The sequence below is a fragment of the Thermobia domestica genome, chromosome 12 (assembly GCF_964235325.1).
Source record: "Thermobia domestica chromosome 12, izTheDome1.hap1.1, whole genome shotgun sequence".
Taxonomy (NCBI): domain Eukaryota; kingdom Metazoa; phylum Arthropoda; class Insecta; order Zygentoma; family Lepismatidae; genus Thermobia; species Thermobia domestica.
In genome coordinates this window covers 217357509-217377053 of record NC_137465.1, presented here as the reverse complement: position 1 = coordinate 217377053, position 19545 = coordinate 217357509, and the positions used below count along the sequence as shown (strand labels likewise).

Sequence of the window (19545 nt, the reverse complement as noted above, 5' to 3'; positions counted from 1 at the left end):
AAAAGAATATTAAAAAAGTATTGAAAAAGATATCGTCTTCCGAGGTCATTCGAACGGTGTCGAGAATTTTGCGTCTGGGAAATTTGCGCCCTACCTCAAGAACAGGGAAAATTGCGCCTGTGATGTACCTCCACCGGGAAGTTTGAGCCCTGCGAAATAAAAGAACCTATTGGAGCTTACGCATTTCCTCGGAGGGGCTGACATTACAGCATAAACAATCCTCCCCCCACAACCATGCCATTTGTGATTTATTTTCATTGTGGCTATATAAGGGGAGAATAAACTTCAATATAAGCCAAAAGAACACAACGGATCAACGCAATCACTGCTTCTTCCAGAGATGATTTTGGGGGAACACTGGCCTCCCCAGAGCTCTCAGAGTGCCCCCTCGGAGGAGACCAAAATAATACGTCTATAATATAATAATAAATAGAATAGTACCAGCAGTGACCCCCCTCCGGAATACTAAATGTGCCCCCCGGAACATTTTTCCTGAAAGAACGACTGAATGCAATTGTGTGTTTGAAGTGTAATTCCAGCAAGTAAACACACTGTACATAGTTTTCTTGATAATATTACTGAACTGATTTTACATTCACTTTACATTTTCTTTTCTATATTTTGTGTCCTGAAAAGCCAAACAACTCGCAAGGATTGTGAACAGAGATATCTGGGTAGAGCCAAACAGCCTTTTGTAGATTAAATTATACTCTTTGATTATATTAATAAATAATTATATATCAGTCATTTATACGTTTATTGTAAATTTTGTAGTATAATGAAAAACTGTATTTGTATGGATTGCCCTTTAGTGAACTAAAATTGTATTTTTTTCATTTGTTCGGAATATTATAACGGATGAAGTAACTCACTGAGACGATGAGAGGCAAACCTAGTTCAAGTGCGAGTGGAAGTTACTTTACACAATACAATAATAAGTTGAATTGTAGGGCGCTAACATCCCAGTGCAAATATATAGCCGGCGCATTTTCCCCTCTTTTTGGGGTAGGGCGCAAACATCCCAGTGCAAATATATTGCGAGCGCATTTTTTCCTATTTTTGTGGTAGGGCGCAAATTTCCCGGGCGCAAAATTCTCGCATTCAAGGAAAATATAATGTCCGTGAAGTTGACAAGCCACTTATGTCAGACTCCAATTTCGACTTTAAACGCCGCTAGTGCTACGTTAGTGTTCGATAGTGACGCAAATCGTTAGTACTCCAACTCCATGCCAACACGCCCACTTCTAAGAATCATCTCAAAAATGAGGTTAACCGTTAGAGCAAGTAAGTGCTCATTGGTGCCATTAACGTTAAAGCCTCCATCGTACGGCCCTTTGAGTAATAATAACACCACGTTTTTTGCTAGTCTCAGTGCGTCCCTATATTCTCGCGAACATTCTGACGTGCCCAAGTTAGTTACTTTTTTTGGGGGGGACTATTGTTTATTATTTATTGCTAGTCAGCAGAGTAGTCCTTACATTAATATGCCATTGTCCTTGATAATCATTGCGTATTTACAAGCAATTTGTTATTACTGTTAGAAGATATCAAAAAACAACAGATAAAATCTACTACTTAACGGTTCATATTTTTCTTTTACAGTACATAAACGATTAATAATAATAATAATAATAATAATAATAATAATAATAATAAGACTATTCCAGCATAAAAGTTACCAATTGCATCACACTGGCAACAAGCGACGCATATTTTAACTTCATAAAAATTAGTTTCTCACGATTTTCTGGAAAACTACGTATGATAACATCTTCATTATGTCAAGTTGTTTATCTCAGTGTGATATATGTCTTACCTCTGGACAATATCACAGTAAAACAAAAATTAAATATTAGGAGTACATCGTACTTTTGGACTACATCTCATTAACCATGGGAAGATTGAGTAGTGTATACTTTAGGATGTAAGTTTCAGCTTAACTTGCATCATACATTCTTAGGATTACAAAAAGGAAATTTGTTCGTTTGCATTTGAACAAAATTCTTAGGATTACAAAAAGAAAAAATAATTTTTCCGAATTCCGGAATTTTTCCGAAATCCGGAATTTTTCCGAATTCCGGATTTCTTCCGAATTCCGGATTTTTTCCGAAATCCGGATTTTTCCGAATTCCGGATTTTTCCGAATTCCGGAATTTTTCTGAATTCCGGATTTTTTCCGAAATCCGGAATTTTTCTGAATTTCGGATTTTTTCCGAATTCCGGAATTTTCAGATTTTACTTTCCGGATTCCGGAAAGTAAAAATTCCGGAATTGGCCATCCCTAATATATATATATATATATATACAGGGTGTTTCAAATAAAACGTCCAGTGCTTATAAATCCGAAGCGGCTGAGAATAAAAAGATGAAACAAAAACTGAGATAGGAAAATGTCATAGGGCGCATCACATGATGTTGTTGTGGTGACCCCCAGGGCCCTCCTTCAAGGGGGCCCAGGGGCCAACTTCAAATTTTCAAATAGGAACATATATTGAATCATACCTCATTCAATAGTCCTTGAAAAACGAAACAACTTTTGTTGGAAACAATTTTCGATTTGGGCCACCGTTTTTAAATGGCCGCAAAAAGTGGGTCCTATATCAGATAAAACGTCCAGTGCTTATAAATCCGAAATGGCTGAGAATAAAAAGATGAAACAAAAACTGAGATAGGAAAATGTCATAGGGCACATCAAATGGTGTTGTTGTGGAGACCCCGGGGCGAACTCCAAATTTTCAAATGGGAACACGTATTGAATCATACCTTATTCAATAGTACTTGAAAAACGAAACAACTTTTGTAGGAAACAATTTTCGATTTGGGCCACCGTTTTCAAAATGGCCGCAAAAAGTAAGTCCTATATCAGATAAAACGTCCAATGCTTATAGGCCTAAATCAAAAACGGCTGAGAATAGAGAGATGAAACAAAAGCTGAGATAGAAACGATGATAAAGCATATCAAGTGGTGTTGTTGTGGTGACCCTCAGGAAACTCCTTGAAGGGGGCCCAGGTGCCAACTTCAAACTGATACAGGACTTTTTGCGGCCATTTTGAAAACGGTGCCCCAAATCGAAAATTGTTTCATACAAAAGTTGTTTCGTATTTCAAGGACTATTGAATGAGGTATGACTCAATACATGTTCCCATTTGAAAATTTGAAGTTGGCCCCTCGTCACCACGACAACACCATGTGATGCGCCCTATGACATTTTCCTATCTCAGTTTTTGTTTTATCTTTTTATTCTCAGCCATTTTGGATTTATAAGCACTGGACGTTTTATCTGATATAGGACCCACTTTTTGCGGCCATTTAAAAACGGTGGCCCAAATCGAAAATTGTTTCTTACAAAAGTTGTTTCGGTTTTCAAGTACTGTTGAATGAGATATGATTCAATACATGTTCCTATTTGAAAATTTGAAGTTGGCCCCTGGGCCCCCTTGAAGGAGGGCTCTGGGGGTCACCACAACAACACCATGTGATGCGCCCTATGATATTTTCCTATCTCAGTTTTTGTTTCATCTCTTTATTCTCAGCCGTTTCGTATTTATAAGTACTGGATGTTTTATCTGAAACACCCTGTATATATATATATATATATATATATATATATATATATATATATATATATATATATATAATCTTGTCTGCCTGTAAGTATATAATCCTGATGATTATGTTTGTATATAATATAAATATCAATTTTTAATACCAATTAAAGGGCTTTTCGGAAAATAATCCTTGTCAAAACACTAAATTTCTCTGAAGAATGGAAAGAAAACTTTCTCTTGTACACACTGTGAGAAAGTCTGCAAATCTGTTTCTTTATACGTGTCTCTGATACCTTCTGAAACATGCACAAACAAACAGCTTTCTATTCATTTTTATGAAAAAAAGTTTCGAGAAGGGTTGTTTTTGCTACAAGTCCTTCGATTTCTGTACTACAATGGTACTGTACCAAATAGGGCAGGAACCAGATTTCAAAATTGCCTTCAAGAGAGAATCATGAACAATTTGCCATCCACGTTTTTTTTTTATATATATTACTACCTTTTCCTCTTAATAGTACTTATCGTAACGGTAAGGAAAAAAAAGAAAAAGAAAACAATAAGATATGCCTAACACATTTTATAAATGATCAGTTCTTAAACTGTTAAATCTTATTTACAGAAGAAACACTTGCCTATTATTAAGATTGTGTACAGTTACTATAATACAATAAATCTATGTTAAGAAACGTAATAGGAAGAAACAATATACTTGAGAAATCTTTACACAAAAGAACAAATTATTTGATTTGTAGATTTAGTTCTCAATATTGTTATGCCACTCTTACATAAAACTGTGTCGCTTCTTCCCCTCACTTTCGAACATTGATATATCACCCAAGACGTGCTTGGAAGATCAAAAATATTTCCCATCAACATCGACGATCTTCTTCTAACTTTCTGGAAGGCCATGGATTCCATCGCGGTAGAACTTGGTGGGCCGTGAAGTGTAGAAAGTATCAAGTGCATTTTGCATCATTACTAGGAATTTGAACTGGTGTCCTCTAAGGTGATTGTCCAAGTAATGGAAGAGTTTATAGTCGGACGGTGCAATGTTCAGGGAGTATGGCGGATGCAGTAGTGTTTCCCATCCAAGGCGTAAAATGGTGTCCCGGGACATCCTAACCACGTGGGGCTTAGCATTGTTCTATAACAGGAGAACCCTTTTGCGATTCAGAAGTGTTGGCACCATAGTCTTAAGTTTTACTTGAACACAGATCAACTGTTGACAGTACTCAGTTGCATTGATGCTCTGACCAGCTGGGAGCAGTTCCCGATGCACGATGCCGTGAGCAGTCCACCAGACACACAAGAGGACCTTCTTCAGGTGCAGTGGTGGTTTCGGCTGTTTTAGAACCGGTTCATTGTATGCTAACCAATGATACAGCTCCGTGGAGCTTCGTACAGGACCCACTTCGCATCACATGTCAACACCCTGTCCAGAAATAGCTCCTTCCTCAGACGAGACAGCAAAGGAACACAGGTGTCTGCTCGCATTGGCTCCTGGCCCTGAGTCAAATCACGTGGGACCCATCGACCCAACTTGTAGTGCTTCCCAAGTTGATGGAGATGCTGCAGAATAGTTTCTCCACTCGCACTGAATTGTAGTCCTATTTTCCTCACATGTCTAGCCACTGTTTGCCTCAATTGCTGCCTAAAGATGTTCATTTTGTACATGTGTTGGTCTTCCTGCACGAGATGCATTTTCGAATGCTTCGTCACCGTCCTTAAACTCGTTAAACCACCGCTTCACTATCCACGTAGTCACGACACCCTCACCAAAGGCCTGGCATATCTTCTGCCCCGCTGCAGTGGTATTTGACCCCAGTTTGAAGTCGTAGAACATACACGCCTTTATGACTTTCTGTGGAGATCCCTGTTCACTGTCCTTACGCAAGTTCACAGTGTAACTGAACTGCCACAACCAGGTAGTATGTTAGATATAGTCACACCAACAACTGACCTTCACCTTATCTCCATTCGCATTCAACTCACGATGTGAGGGCCAATTAAACAGAGGCTTCCACAAAAAAACAACAGAACTGTTTTGGTTACCTTTATATCTCGAAAAATATTTTTTAAAAAGTTACGATGTCTTTAATGCATCATTCAGTCTTCTTCAACAGTCTGTTCATTAATTGATATTGAATTTTTATACTCGCTCGGACAATTACACATTCGAGGATCCTTACATTTGCATTTCAAACTTCCACACTCAAGTTTCTTACAGCTACATATAGTAATCTCTAAACAAGCCTTGGGAATATCTTCGAGTGCTTTCAAAACTGACTTCAGAATTTGGTCCTCCCTGTACCATCTGGAGTCTTCTAGCCTTGGTAGATCGATCTCACACTTATGAGCATTTCTCAAATTGCTGTTTGGTAAAGGGATTTCGTTATATGTTCTTTCAGAGCATCACTAGTTTTAGGTAATTTCTCCAGGCTGCATTTTCCTAAAAGTTGAGCCAATATTGGATGCCAAATTGTTACATGAAAAGGAGAGCACATTTGTCAAGTTGATGCCTAAACTATTTTAATAGACCAGTACGTAAATGATCGAAATATGTTGTGTTCTTACATGCGGGATGCGTAAGACGATCTCAGGATCAGACACTAATATCAGTATTTTCGATTATTTTTACATGTCACCCCTTTCCAATTTCACCCCTCATCCCCAGTGTGACAGGAGACAAATTTGGAGCTAAAGGACATGGAGAGTGTCACAATGCAGTTCAGCAACTCCGAAGAGTATGGTTTGGACGTTCATATCTGTCGTTTTCGATTATTATTACATGTCACACCCCACTTATCCCCAGGCCGAAAATTATCAACTTATCATAAGATTGCCAGGTCTAAGTCTAATTTTAATTCGTTCAGTAGTTATTACGTGATGTGGTAACACAAACTCATATTCGCTTCTATACGGTCTTTCCTTTTTTCAAGATTAAATATGAAAAGACGCTGAAACTCGTAGGTCAGCCTTTCTCAATCTGGGGTCCGCAAGCCAAACAGAAAGACACACACAGTAGTGAGAAATACACTATTTTAAGTTAAATGATCGAATTAATAATGACAAATCAATTTGCGTAAGAATTTATATTCGACCTATAAGAAGTGGCCTATACTTCAACGGCATTTTTTAATTTTCCGACAAAGCCTAAAAGCGTGTAGAGACTGATGTACGTATTTGTAAAATATGTTCAGCATTGACTGAAGTTGCGTACCTCGGTGAGTTGTACATTTACTATCATGTTAACTCGTTGAGTTTAATACGTTTTATTATTTTTTTTTTTCAGAAAAATACTTTCTTCGTGGATTTATTTATATACAGGGTTTTCATAAAGTCTGGACGGATTTAATTTGTTTATAATTTTCATAAAAATGCTCATAATGAAATCAAATAAAGTGCAAACGGTAGCGGAAGGATTAAATTTTTAGTTGGCAACACTATTAGATAAGCGGCAACTCTGAACACGTTGAGAGAGGGAGGGCAAAGGCCAGTTTCTTACCAAATTCCATCCATTGTTGTTTCAATGTTGACTGTTAAAAGTAAGTTGTAAGCTGTATTGGTGTGTGTGTCTTTTAAAGAAATAAATAAATGAAAAACTCCTCTGAGAAGACTATTTTTTTTTTACCGTATCAAAGATGGCGTCGGTGAAAGAGAAAGCGCAATGTGTTCTGTGGTACGCAGAGCTAAAATCACCAATTCTGGTGTGTCGAAAGTTCACCAAAGAGTTCAAAAAGCCGGCACCGACTGAGAGTGCAATCCGAAAGTGGCATGCTAAGTTCTTGGAGACAGAAAGCGTCCTGGACCGTCCTCGAAGTGGGAGGCCGCCAACATCGCCTGCAACAGTGAGCAGGGTAAGGGAAAGCATCATCAACAGCCCACAGAAGTCGATTCCTAGACGGTCCATGGAACTCGGAATTCCACAGACAACCGTCTTTAAGATAGCCAAGAAGACGATCAAGGCCAAAGGTTACAAAATCAAGATAGTCCAAGATCTGCATGATGAAGATTTGGACATCCGGTTCAACTTCTGTGACGCCATGCTCAAGCAGTTGGAACATGGCGACGTTCTCCTTTCAGCCATCATGTTCTCAGATGAGGCAACCTTCCATGTCTCCGGGAAGGTTAACCGACACAACTGTCGCGTTTAGGGCACGGAAAACCCAAAGGAATTTGAGACACATGAGAGAGATAGCCCTAAAGTGAACGTTTGGTGCGCTGTGTCCTATGATCATCTGATTGGACCGTTCTTTTTTGAAGAGGAGACCGTGAATGGAGATTCGTACCTGGATATGTTGCAGAAATACCTCATTCCGGAACTGGAGGCACGTGGAATCCAGAACGATATCGTGTTCCAACAGGACGGGGCACCCCCTCACTATGCAATCAAGGTGAGACAGTTCCTTGACGAGAAATTCCTTAACCGATGGATTGGCCGCGGTGGCCCGGCCACTTCGTCGCCAAGATCACCCGACCTTACCCCCTGCGACTTCTGGCTTTGGGGTCATGTGAAAACGGAAGTTTATGCAAAGAAGCCAAGTGGTTTGGAGAACTTAAAGGACAAAATCAGGGCGTCTGTGGCTGGCATTTCGGATCAAACACGGCGGAACGCTGTGAGTGGATTCCAGCGCCGCCTACGCGAATGTGTGGACGTAAATGGCGCCCAGTTGGAGGTGTGGCGGTGAATGAACTGAGCTGGTGCAGATTACAGGTAAAAATTTAATCCTTCCGCTACCGTTTGCACTTTATTTGAATTCAATATGAGCATTTTTATGTAAATTATAAGCGAATTAAATCCGCCCAGACTTTATGAAAACCCTGTACCTGCAAGATCTTACTCAAGATGTCCGATCCCAGGACCACCCAATTACGGAGGAGGCACCATACCACTCTAACATGATTTTACCACTGTAAAGAATTATATATATATATATATATATATATATATATATATATATAGGGTGTTTCAATGCAACACCGTTAAGTTTGGGAGATGATTTCTGACACCTAAAGTTCATTTTTTTTATGTTTACGGCAGCCTATAACTCCGAAATGAAGCATTTTTGCACCCAAGTTGGTCTATACTTTTGGTGTTAGGAATCACCTCCCAAACGTTGTCGGTGTTGTTTTGAAATACCCTGTACATATGACTTTTGTTTGACAAAAAGAGGCTTATTTTGTAAAGTCGTGGAGTTGGGCAATAGGAAGAGGAAGACAACACAATGAAAATATTGTCTTTTTCATAAAGAGAATCAAGATAAGAAAAATGGGAACGAGCAGCACTGAATATTATGACGTCAGTAACACAAAGTTGGGGGCTATTTTAACATCACTATGACTTACACGGAAATGTCGCTACAACTAATCTCTGTCGAACATGTTAAAGTTCTGTTTCTTTAGATTGAACTTAGCACTCGCTACCACAGGTTATGTGTAGGAAAACTACCATTAAGTGTTACTTTTGAAAAATCTTCGGCACAGATCATGTCCACCACTTATTAATGCTTTCTTTGTAAATATTCAACAAGTCGTTGTATGATTGGAAATAGGTTTTAGTAGACACAACCAACTTTTGTTTGCCTCAGTTCAAATTTGTTAGGTCATCGAATCTTGTTAGCTCAAAATATCTTACATCAACAGAATACAGGTTTCGACTTATACGTAGATTATCCTACCGACTGCGCCATTTGTTAGGGTTTATCAAATTTTTCACGACTATCACAACTACTTTTTGCTATCTGGACAATTAACTTCTTATACTAGACCTGTCCCTTTCATTTAAAGAACCTAGGCTTCTTTACAATACCACCAACTTTAATAATCAATATTGTTTCCATCTACACACACTTCCACAAAAGCTATTACCAATATTACAGCCACTTTATACTGAATTCATCAACATGACATAACTTCCATCACAACCGATAATTCTACATAAACATAATTACGCTCTTCAATTGTCTCTTTTAAAAACTAACATTTTGTCCGATAAAATTACTAACTGCTTTACAAACCCTAACAGAAGGATACAATACAAATATGGAAATTTCACAATGATATGAAACAATGGTATATTATTTATTGAAAAAAGAAGTTTTGTTTTTTTCTCGTTAAACGTAAATGTATAATAAATAAAACATGGGACGTGTACGAAAACTACCTACTATGACCTTCTAAAGTGGATCATATGTTCTGTTAAGTGGATCATAACCCATTTCTAACAGCACGAAAACACAAAAAAAATCTAAATGAATAATAAATGGAAAGTAAGGTGTAATGAGTAGTTCAGTTTATAATGACGTCATTTCCTAGTATCTACAATCATTTCTTAATTGTTACTGAAACAAAGCACTGTCCAGAAAGCAATGTCTTTTTCCCCTCGGACATCAACACAGTCTTCATGGAAACACGTCTTACACGAGCTACATTGGATCATTTCTTCTTAAGTGATTTCTGAAGCAAAGCACTTTCCACAAAGAAATGTTTTTTTTCCTCGGACACCAACACAGTCTTCCTCGGGCACCAGGAACTTCTGACCACGGACCTTTCTAGCCGGTACCCAGAACTATCAGTGGGGGGAAAGGGGTGTTAAATTAAATACGTTATCCATTTGTTATCCAGCATGTAGTGTGTAATTTTTTATCACGTTTTATGAGGAAGAGGAGAATGTTTTTTCTACTAAAAAATAACAATAAGTTCTGATGTAGTTAATTACAAATCCATACAACTGATCAAAATTATAACAAAATATTTTTAAAAAATGAAAATATTTTTGTTTCAGAAGAGAAATGCTTTCTACTGATCCACTGTAGGGGACTTTTCTATACACGATCCTATTTACAAGACAGTTTAAGATACGGTTTACAAGACAAACTTTCGTGTAACGTTCAGTTGTGAGCAGCTAACGAGAAAGACGAGGCGTCACTGAATTGCATCAATTGTTTTACAATGCTTATTTTAATGAACAACAAAAAATATGGTTCAATTAGAGCTAAAAATGCTTACAGCAGAACCTTACGTTTCTCTTGTATTACTCTTTCGGAACCAACTTTTGTTCTAACAATGCCAAAACTTTCTTTCCGATTTGTGCGACAGACGCCAACACACACACACTTCCGATGGAGGTATTCACTCAAATGACTTTGAACGCTTCGATGCGGCTAGACATAGGAATACAGGAGTGCTAATTTTAGGTCACATATTTCGCTTTCCTTAATTTTGATCCTTTTTATAAGCCAATCCGGTTTTGAGGACTTGACTCTATAGAGGATTTCTTTAGAGCAGCAATAACCCCAGTTTAAATTCCTTATTTACAAATGGAGGACGAAGGGGGAAAATATAACTTAACAAGGAGACTAATTGTAACACTAACGTTTTAAATCAAATGATGGAAGTTTAAATATTCTTGGAGTCTGAGGGACAGTTGTAGCCGTTGAGGGCGTTCGTCACCTTCTGTCATATCACTGAATCAGACTAAGTGTCTAGTGAAGTCTGAAATTTTATTTTCCGCCGTTTGGGGGTAGAGAAAGTCAAACTTTTAAAGGTAAAGAGGGAAAATTATGCAATATATACTATGGGAATGATCATTCCCCTTCATTTATTACGCATACCCTAAATTTACGTGACAGTGGAAAAGTATTATGTGCTTCTAAACTTACTTAATAGTTTTGCTTTAATATCCTCGCCTCTCAAATCCTGGTAAAATCTTGATTAGAGTTTATTGTTCTTGCATGAATTATGCACTTTTATACATTTTCCATTTTCGTAGTTTCAAGCAGTAGGCCATTTCAGGTTTTGCTTTAGAAGACGAATGAGGCGGGGAGACTCTTCATCAATATAAGTAGTTTTACGTTATTCATTACTACATCTTCCCTCTAAACCTTCAGCTCGTCTGCATATTGCACACTAGCCACATCACTTGGTATCAGGTAGGAGGCAGCACAGCTAGTGACAACTATTAGCCTGTCTGTGAATCTTAGAGTGTGACTGAGAGAGTGAGGCGTCTTCATTTTGTAATGATTATATTATTGACTAAAATGTATCAAACACAGAGGCAATTGCCTCCACAACTGCCCTAAAATTTCAGTGACGTGTCATAACCTCTCGTAGCAGTCCTGATCCTAATTGACAATTTTGTTTGCCCTTTCAGCTTGTTAGCCATATGGATATTAGGCAGCACAATATCACCACCAGATTTTTAAAATTTTACTCCTTATTCTGTCTTGTCATTCTTACTTTAAATAGTAAATTCTATTCGGAACAAACCACATTTACTTTCTAAAAGTACTGGAGAAGTTTGAGAAAAGTCTTCGGATCTCATCCTAAACGAAAGGCAAATCCCAACCTTCACTTCCTCGCGGGAAAAAGCGGACAACGTCTTTGGCGGCTAACGTAGGTGGGGTCGACCGATTCCTGGGATAAGGAATCAGCTTCTACCAAGTTCCAACAGCCTTCTCGGAGGGCAGATGACCGGGTGGAGGTCAGGGCACCTTCTTGTCCTTAGAAGGGGAAACTGTCCTAAAAGACTGATAAACCAGAAGGAGGTCAACGGCATGGAGATGTGGAAAGGAAATGGAAATACTACCACATGATCTTTTTACCAGGAGGGACGAAAGAGGACCATAAATAAATATAATGATGGTGTTTCTTGAGGTAAAACATTCCGGAGGTCCCCCGTTTGGATCTCTGGGTGAGGACTACTATGGGAGAATCATCAGAGGAGAAAATAATAATAATAACTCATTTCAGCATAGGAACCTGGAACGTACGAACTCTAGGACGTGCGGGTAAACTGGAAAATTTAAAAATGAAAATGAACAAATGGAAAATGGACATTGTGTGATTGAGTGATATGAGGGATGTCCAGGAAAAGAAGAATCGAGAAATTACAGAATATACTATTCGGGTGGCGATAAGGCCAAGAATGGTGTCATGATAGCAATGAAGAACGAAGTAGCAGGAAGTGTAACTAAAGCGAAATGCTGCAGTGATCGCTTGATGTTTGTAAAACTACGTGCAAAACCAGTGGATATTGTCATAATACAAGTGTATATCCCAACAACCGACCATGAGGACAATTAAGTTGAAGTAATGTATGATGAGGAAGGAAGAAGTAAGGTTAATGCCATAGTGATGGAAGACTTCAACAGCGTAGTAGGAGAAGGAGCTGCGAATAAGGTAATGGGGCCATTTGGACTAGATAGAAGAAACGAACGGGGTCAAATGCGTATCGATTTCTGTAGGCAACATTATGTGGTGGTGACGAACACGTGGTTTTAAAAAAGGAAAATCCAAGCTGTGCACATGGAAATGTCTAGGACATAAAAAACGCTACCAAATTGATTACATTCTTGTGAAGCAACAATTCAGGAATGGCGTACGAGACGTGAAGACACTGACAGGAGCAGACATTGATTCGGATCACTATCTCCTGGTAGAGAAAGTGCAAACCTGGTTAAAGTCGATCAAGAAAAATAGGAGGAGAAATCGAAAATGGAACTTAGAGCGACTAAGAAATATCGATGATGATGTGAAAGAAGAGATTGAAGAAAAATTCTGTGCAGTGGGTGATATGTTGGCAATATAGAAAACACTCTGGGAAAAGTTGAACACTATACACTAACATTGGCAGAATGGAAAGAACACCGAGAAAACCATGGATAACTGAAGCGATTTAAGAAGATAGACCGACTCAGAAGAACGAAAAACACGGACATGAAAGAATACAGAAGGCTGAATAATGAATTGAGAAGAGAAACAGACAAAGCCAAAGAAAAGCACATGCAGCAGATATATATGTGTGAAGAAATAATGGAACTTCAGCGGCGCGGCAGGTGTAACCTGATGTACCAGAAAGCACAAGAATTAGGAGGGAAAGCTAACGAACGTTTGGCATCGAAGATCAACAAGGTAATGTAATCACTGACCGTCAAAAAATCATTAGAATCTGGGAGAAATACATAAAACATCTGTATGATCAGGGGAACCGCCCCAAAGATATTGCAATCGAAGCAGACGAAGAGGTGGATGATGATGAAAAATGACGCAGTATATTGAAAAGTAAAGTAGTACAAGCAATCAAAGGCATGCGAAAGAGAAAGGCCACTGGAGACGACGACATACGAGTAGATTTGCTCAAGAGATTAGGAGACAATGCAGTGAAAGCTCTGACTACTTATTAACAAGAACCTGAGTTGAGAATGGCCAAAGGGTTTTCTTGATGTTACAATGATTGCATTGGCCAAGGAAAAGCAAGCAAAGAAGTGCAGCGATCACAGAAGCATTAACCTGATTTCCAACACTGGAAAGATTATTGGACGCATACTGAACAGGCGGCTGGAAAGTAAGATAGATGCGAAGTTAGAAGATTAATTCGCATTCCGGAAAGGAAAAGGCACCAGAGATGCTATTGGATTCATCAGAATTATATCAGAATGAGTTCTTGATGTAAAGAAAGAGCTGTGTTTCCGCTTCATTGGCTGGCGACAAGGTTTCGACCGGGTTAGTTAGACAAAACTTCTGAAAATACTTAAAGAAATTGGAGTCAACTGGAGAGACGAGTCATTCGCAACCTATACATAGGAAAACGAGTAAAGTTGCGCTTGAATGAAGGAGAAACCAATAGTATGGAGATTGGAAGAGATGTCAAGATAAGGATGTATGTCGCCCTAATTATTCACATTTATAGTAAATGTTTAATGAAGGAAGCGTTAATGGGAATTGAAGATTTAAGACTGGAGGCCAGATCTTTAACAAGATCAGGATGCAGATGATACAGTTATAATAGCTAAAACTGAAGGAGGACTAGAGAGATGATTGGCAAAATAGTTGACACAGCAAACTATATGGAATGGAATCAACATTGAAAAGTCGAAAGTCATGAGAATATCCCGTGGAAACACGCCCTTACGGATCAAAGTAGAACAAAGAGAACTTAAAGAGGTTGATAATTTGAAGTATCTGGAAAGTATTTTGACGAGAGATGCTTACTGCACCAAAGAGATCAGGTCAAGAATTGCTATAGCTAAAGAAGCATTCAACAAGAAATTATTCTTATCTAGCAGGCTCAGTATTCGACTTAAGAAGTAGTTGGTCATGTGCTATATATGAAGCATTGAACAGTATGGTTTAGAGACTTGGACATTACAGAAGCTAGAGAAGAAATATTTAGAGAGCTTCGAAATGTGGTGTTGGAGGAAAATGGAAAGAGAGCAACAAACGAAGATGTTTTAAAACGGATAGGAGAGAAAAGGACACTTCTATCCAGTATCCTTCGTAGGAAGACCAATTGGATTGGACACATTTTGCGAAGAAATTGTCTTCTTTATACTGCCATAGAAGAAAAGATGGAAGGAAAGCGGATAGCAAGAAAAAGGAACAACTGATCGATGATTTAAAAAATAGAAGAAAGTATTGGGAGTCAAAAGAGGAACCTGAAGATCGCGAAACGTGGAAGAAACATTTCCAGGCCCATATCTAAAATTTAAAAAAAAAAAAAAAAAAAAAAAATCCTAATTAGCCCTCGGACCTGCGAAAAGGCAAAATACTTAATGATAATAAACAACATTTGCATTTGTGAATAAGTATTTTTATTGACTATATGTAAAATTCACATATTAAAAATTTCCTTTTCCATTAAGCGCATAGTATTAATGAAGGTTCATTTAACTTATTTAGCATAAGAGCGTAATTTTAAAATTGTGTTCCGCTTTTCTTTTCTAATCAAGACAAACAAGTTTCATCCTTTCTTATAGTAATTTCATCCGTGAATAATTGCAAGTAAAAACTTATGAAGAAAATTAAAACACAATATGTTCTTTATTTATTTATTTATTTATTTATTTATTTACTTATTTATTTATTTATTTTACTCTTGTAGGGTCAACATGACTGAGAATGCTGGCCAGCAGGATGGAGAGGAAATTGCTACGTTTATTGTGGGAAATGGTGATCAAACACAGGTACAAGTTTAAAATAAGATTACGTCTACACATGGATGAGTATTGATGTTTGAATGGAGGGCGAAATGCCGTATTCTGAAACTGAACGCGTTTACCGTTAGATTATATAGTGTTTACAATGGAACATCATTTCTCGATAGTCTTCATATTATAGTCTGATATTTTATAATGCATTCATAAATACTGTCTTCTCAATAATCATGTATTTACTATAAATTAGGCATTTAACCTGAAGCTATCAAGAGCGAACTCAGAAACTAAGTTCCAAAGGGATTTTATCTTATTTAATTGTAAATGAAGGAAGACAACCGAAACGACTTGAAATATTTAAAATGCAGTTTTTTTATACAGTGTAAATAAAGATTTTTTTGTATGGTTCCTCCTGCAACATCCTCCCAAGATAGGCTGTAAATACGTTAAACCCTTTTTTCTCCCATCTTCTGAATAACGTATCAAAATTAACGTTACATTTCGAAGAGACACGCTGAGGCAGAAACGCTTGAATTTTTCATTGAAACTTAAACATACTAATTAGTAAGGAGCTCTTCCACCACAATGCATAATCAACATAAGCTTACAGTTTTAAACTCTATGAAGTTTTTACTTTCTTTTTTAAGTTTTCTTCGTAGTCTAGTGCATGCTGTTGGTTCACCAAGTCCCGAATTGAACGAGCTATAGTGGTCAAATCCAACTTTAATCGTAGGTCTCATCACACCTAGTTATATTCTTTTGTTGCCGATGTAGGACGTAGATACCGTTCAATTAATCGTTTCGCCCCAACCTTATCTGTTCTCTTTTGAAAAAAAAAAATTCAAAAAGGGATCGAAATAGTATGAGAACGACATTGGAAAACGTAAAGTATTGCAATTTAAGTATTATATTCTTTGTTCGCATTTTTTAAAACAGGTGCCGAAGATATTTAACTATTAAATATGATAAAATGAATATACTTAATTTTGTACTGATAGATGTATTTAATTTTACTTTGTCTGCTCACAGTTTCAACGGCATCATTCCATACCAGCCTCCGTAACGCTATGCGAAACGTGCAAAAATCGATAAAATCGCAGATTTTGCACTGTATTGACGGAAATCATTACGGAATGGGGTCCCAAATGTTTTCTGGGCAACCGCCAAAACCACTTTTCCCTCTGTAAGAAAGGAAGCTTCCTCTTCTGTACGATTGAGCAGAAAGCTTTCAGGTTCTCGCACATATATAGAGATCATCTTTCCAGCTATTTAGATATATTGACACTCAACGCTCTTCTACGACATGTGCGTTGATACTTGTAGGATGATTGCTTGCATTCTGTAGCCATATACTTGAATGATTATTTTATGTACTAGAAGGTGTAGCTACTGTCTGCCTCGGACTGAATTATAGAGGACATCACGAAAGCAAGAGGGATATTTCAATGTTGTACTTTGAGTAATTTCTATAATAGATTATGCTTTAATTATATATTTGCCAGTGGCATTGGCGTATACTGGTTTGATCGCTTGGGCTATCACTTACCTTTATAACACGTGTGCATTTATTATTTTTTATTAGTCTCAGCCGAGTCCTCTTTCCACAGCTATCTATGATCCAATATCCTGATACACAATTAAATATTCAACAATGGTTATATAATTAAACAGGCGGTTTTATAATTATGCAGAAATGTATTTTAAAGTGCTGGAAGACGGGTGCATCTACAGTATGTTTTCTATAGTGTTGAACTATGTTTATGCCAAGTTGGTGTACAAACCTCCAATGGTACAGAAATAATTAAAAAAAAAATATATATATATACGTATATATATATATATTTAGGTTGCCAACACTGACAAAGTAGATACTAGTGTGTTCAAAGTAAAATGTAATAAACCTCTTTGAGATAAAGATCTAATTACGTACCAAAGAAGAACATGATTGGTACAGGCTTTTAAGCGTGATGTGCGAATATGAATCATACCATTCATTTTTATTTGTAGGTCTATAGATTCACATATATGTGACATGTGTGGGTTGTTTTTTGTAAGATAATTTTATGCCCTTGTTTTCCCGTAAATTTTCAGTTTTCTATTTTCCGGTAAATTTTCCGTCTTCCATTTTCCGTATTCCGGTTTCCGGAAAATATATTTTCTGTTTCTTTCGGAAAATGCGGCTATCCCTAATCTATATATGGAACCTCAACATCTTCCTTGTTTTCATTTTCGGCAAAATATTTTTTTTTCGATCTCGTTCTTCTTCTGATCACTAGTATTAAAGGAACATCAACCACAGACGATTTTTGTGGAACACTTTAATTGTTCTTTTAATTTCTTCCACTGACCAACTTTATCCATCATCAATGTCCCTTATAATTTTCACCTGACGGTGTAGCTTGGGTTTGATACTTTGGGTTTGACTACACTATCTCTAGTTCTCCAGATATAAGGCATACAAGAAAAGTTTTGATTGAATGAAATATATTGGACCTTCGATCAGGGGTCACAAAATTTTGAACGGACCCAAAATCGAGTTTTCGTATTTTCTACGGGATAAGCAAATCATACTGAGTTAAGTGATGCTTTCGGTTTGACTACACTGTATGTAGTTTTCCAGGTGTATGACGTACAAGAAATTTTTTGATTGAATGAAGTATATTGAATTTTCCGTCAGGGGTCACAATTTTGAATGGCCTCTGAATCGAGTTTTCGTATTTTCTACGGGATAAACACATCATATTGAGTTAAGTGGTAGTTTTGGTTTGGCTACACGGTATGTAGTTCTCGTAATATAAGGCGTACAAGAAAACTTAAGGTTAAAATATATTTGATGTTTTGATCCAAAAATCCATTAAAACTAATAGCGTTTTTGCTCGTTTAATTTTGTCCCGTACTTTATGTGTAGTGTTCATCATATGTTTCTTTTAATTAAGTTAGAATTACAAGATTTATTATAAAATGTATACAGTGTTTTTAATTCTTGGTCTTCCCCTTAAATTTTTAAACGTACGTTCCAGTACATAACAAACATGTATAAAGTACTGGCCTAAGCGGGCAGATAATATAAATAAGAGCGGTTTTTGGTATAAATAATGAATTCCTAATGCTATATGTGGGGCGATATTATAGAAGTTGGGTCTATCCAGCTTTTTTGTTATCCGGTCTGCCCTTCCGCCACTTGAGCCCGGGCAGTCGAAGTCTACTATATTACGTTAGTAATAATAAAGATTTGCTTCAAAAAATCAATATAGAGCGATTGTTTTTCCGCAATAGGGAAAGTTACTAGCCTCAGTAACGTAGAATGTATGAGTCAAAATGATACTGCAAGATTATTTGCTGGGAATAAGATGTCTGTAGAGGTTTCAGCTTATAAGCATAGGGATAAAGTCGTGACTGTGTGGCCAAGTTTCAAGATAGATAGGTGGCCAACCCACAGAGCAATTATTAGTATGTACATTGTATGGAAAATTGTAATTTCATAAAATGATCCTAGAATAAATAGGTAAAGTACAAAAGTGACCAAGTGTACAGTTTTAGAGTATATATATATATATATATATATATATATATATATATATATATATATATATATGTGTGTGTGTGTGTGTGTGTGTATGTATGTATGTATGATTGTATGTATGTATGTATGTATGTATGTACGTATACTGTAAATGTTTATTAGTGACATGATACTAAAACTCATAAAATTTTGTTTGTGTTTGGCAGGTTATCTCAGGGAAGAAATCTACATTAGCAGAGAAAAGTCCTGTATTTGACAGAATGTTTTTCGGGTCCCTTCCCGAAAGGAAGGAAATACATGTTACCGATATTGATCCCAGTGCTTTTGCAATGATGATAAAGTAAGTAGAATATACACTGTGTTGTTGTAATTTGTGCAAACAAAAGATAAAGTTTCAGTTTTTCAAATATATATTTTTAACACGTTTATTATACATTGCAACGGATCTAACTGATTCATTATAGTAGCTTCCAAGTGAAATAAAATTTTTAAGTTTTAGGTTCTTCTCTTATGCTGGCTAGGCTAAAGGATACGGTGATG

At 37.2% G+C, this 19545-nt stretch overlaps 1 protein-coding gene across 2 annotated transcripts in view; it reads left to right on the top strand.

Annotated features, from left to right (window-relative positions):
* The window catches only part of LOC145667047 (uncharacterized), a 40263-nt gene that overhangs the window by 6687 nt on the left and 14031 nt on the right, over nt 1-19545 (top strand). For both annotated transcript variants that reach the window (XM_081734742.1, XM_081734743.1), the window contains exons 2-3: nt 15431-15512; nt 19212-19345. In XM_081734742.1, the coding sequence (XP_081590868.1) occupies nt 15431-15512; nt 19212-19345 (216 nt within the window). The remainder of the gene's footprint in view (nt 1-15430; nt 15513-19211; nt 19346-19545) is intronic.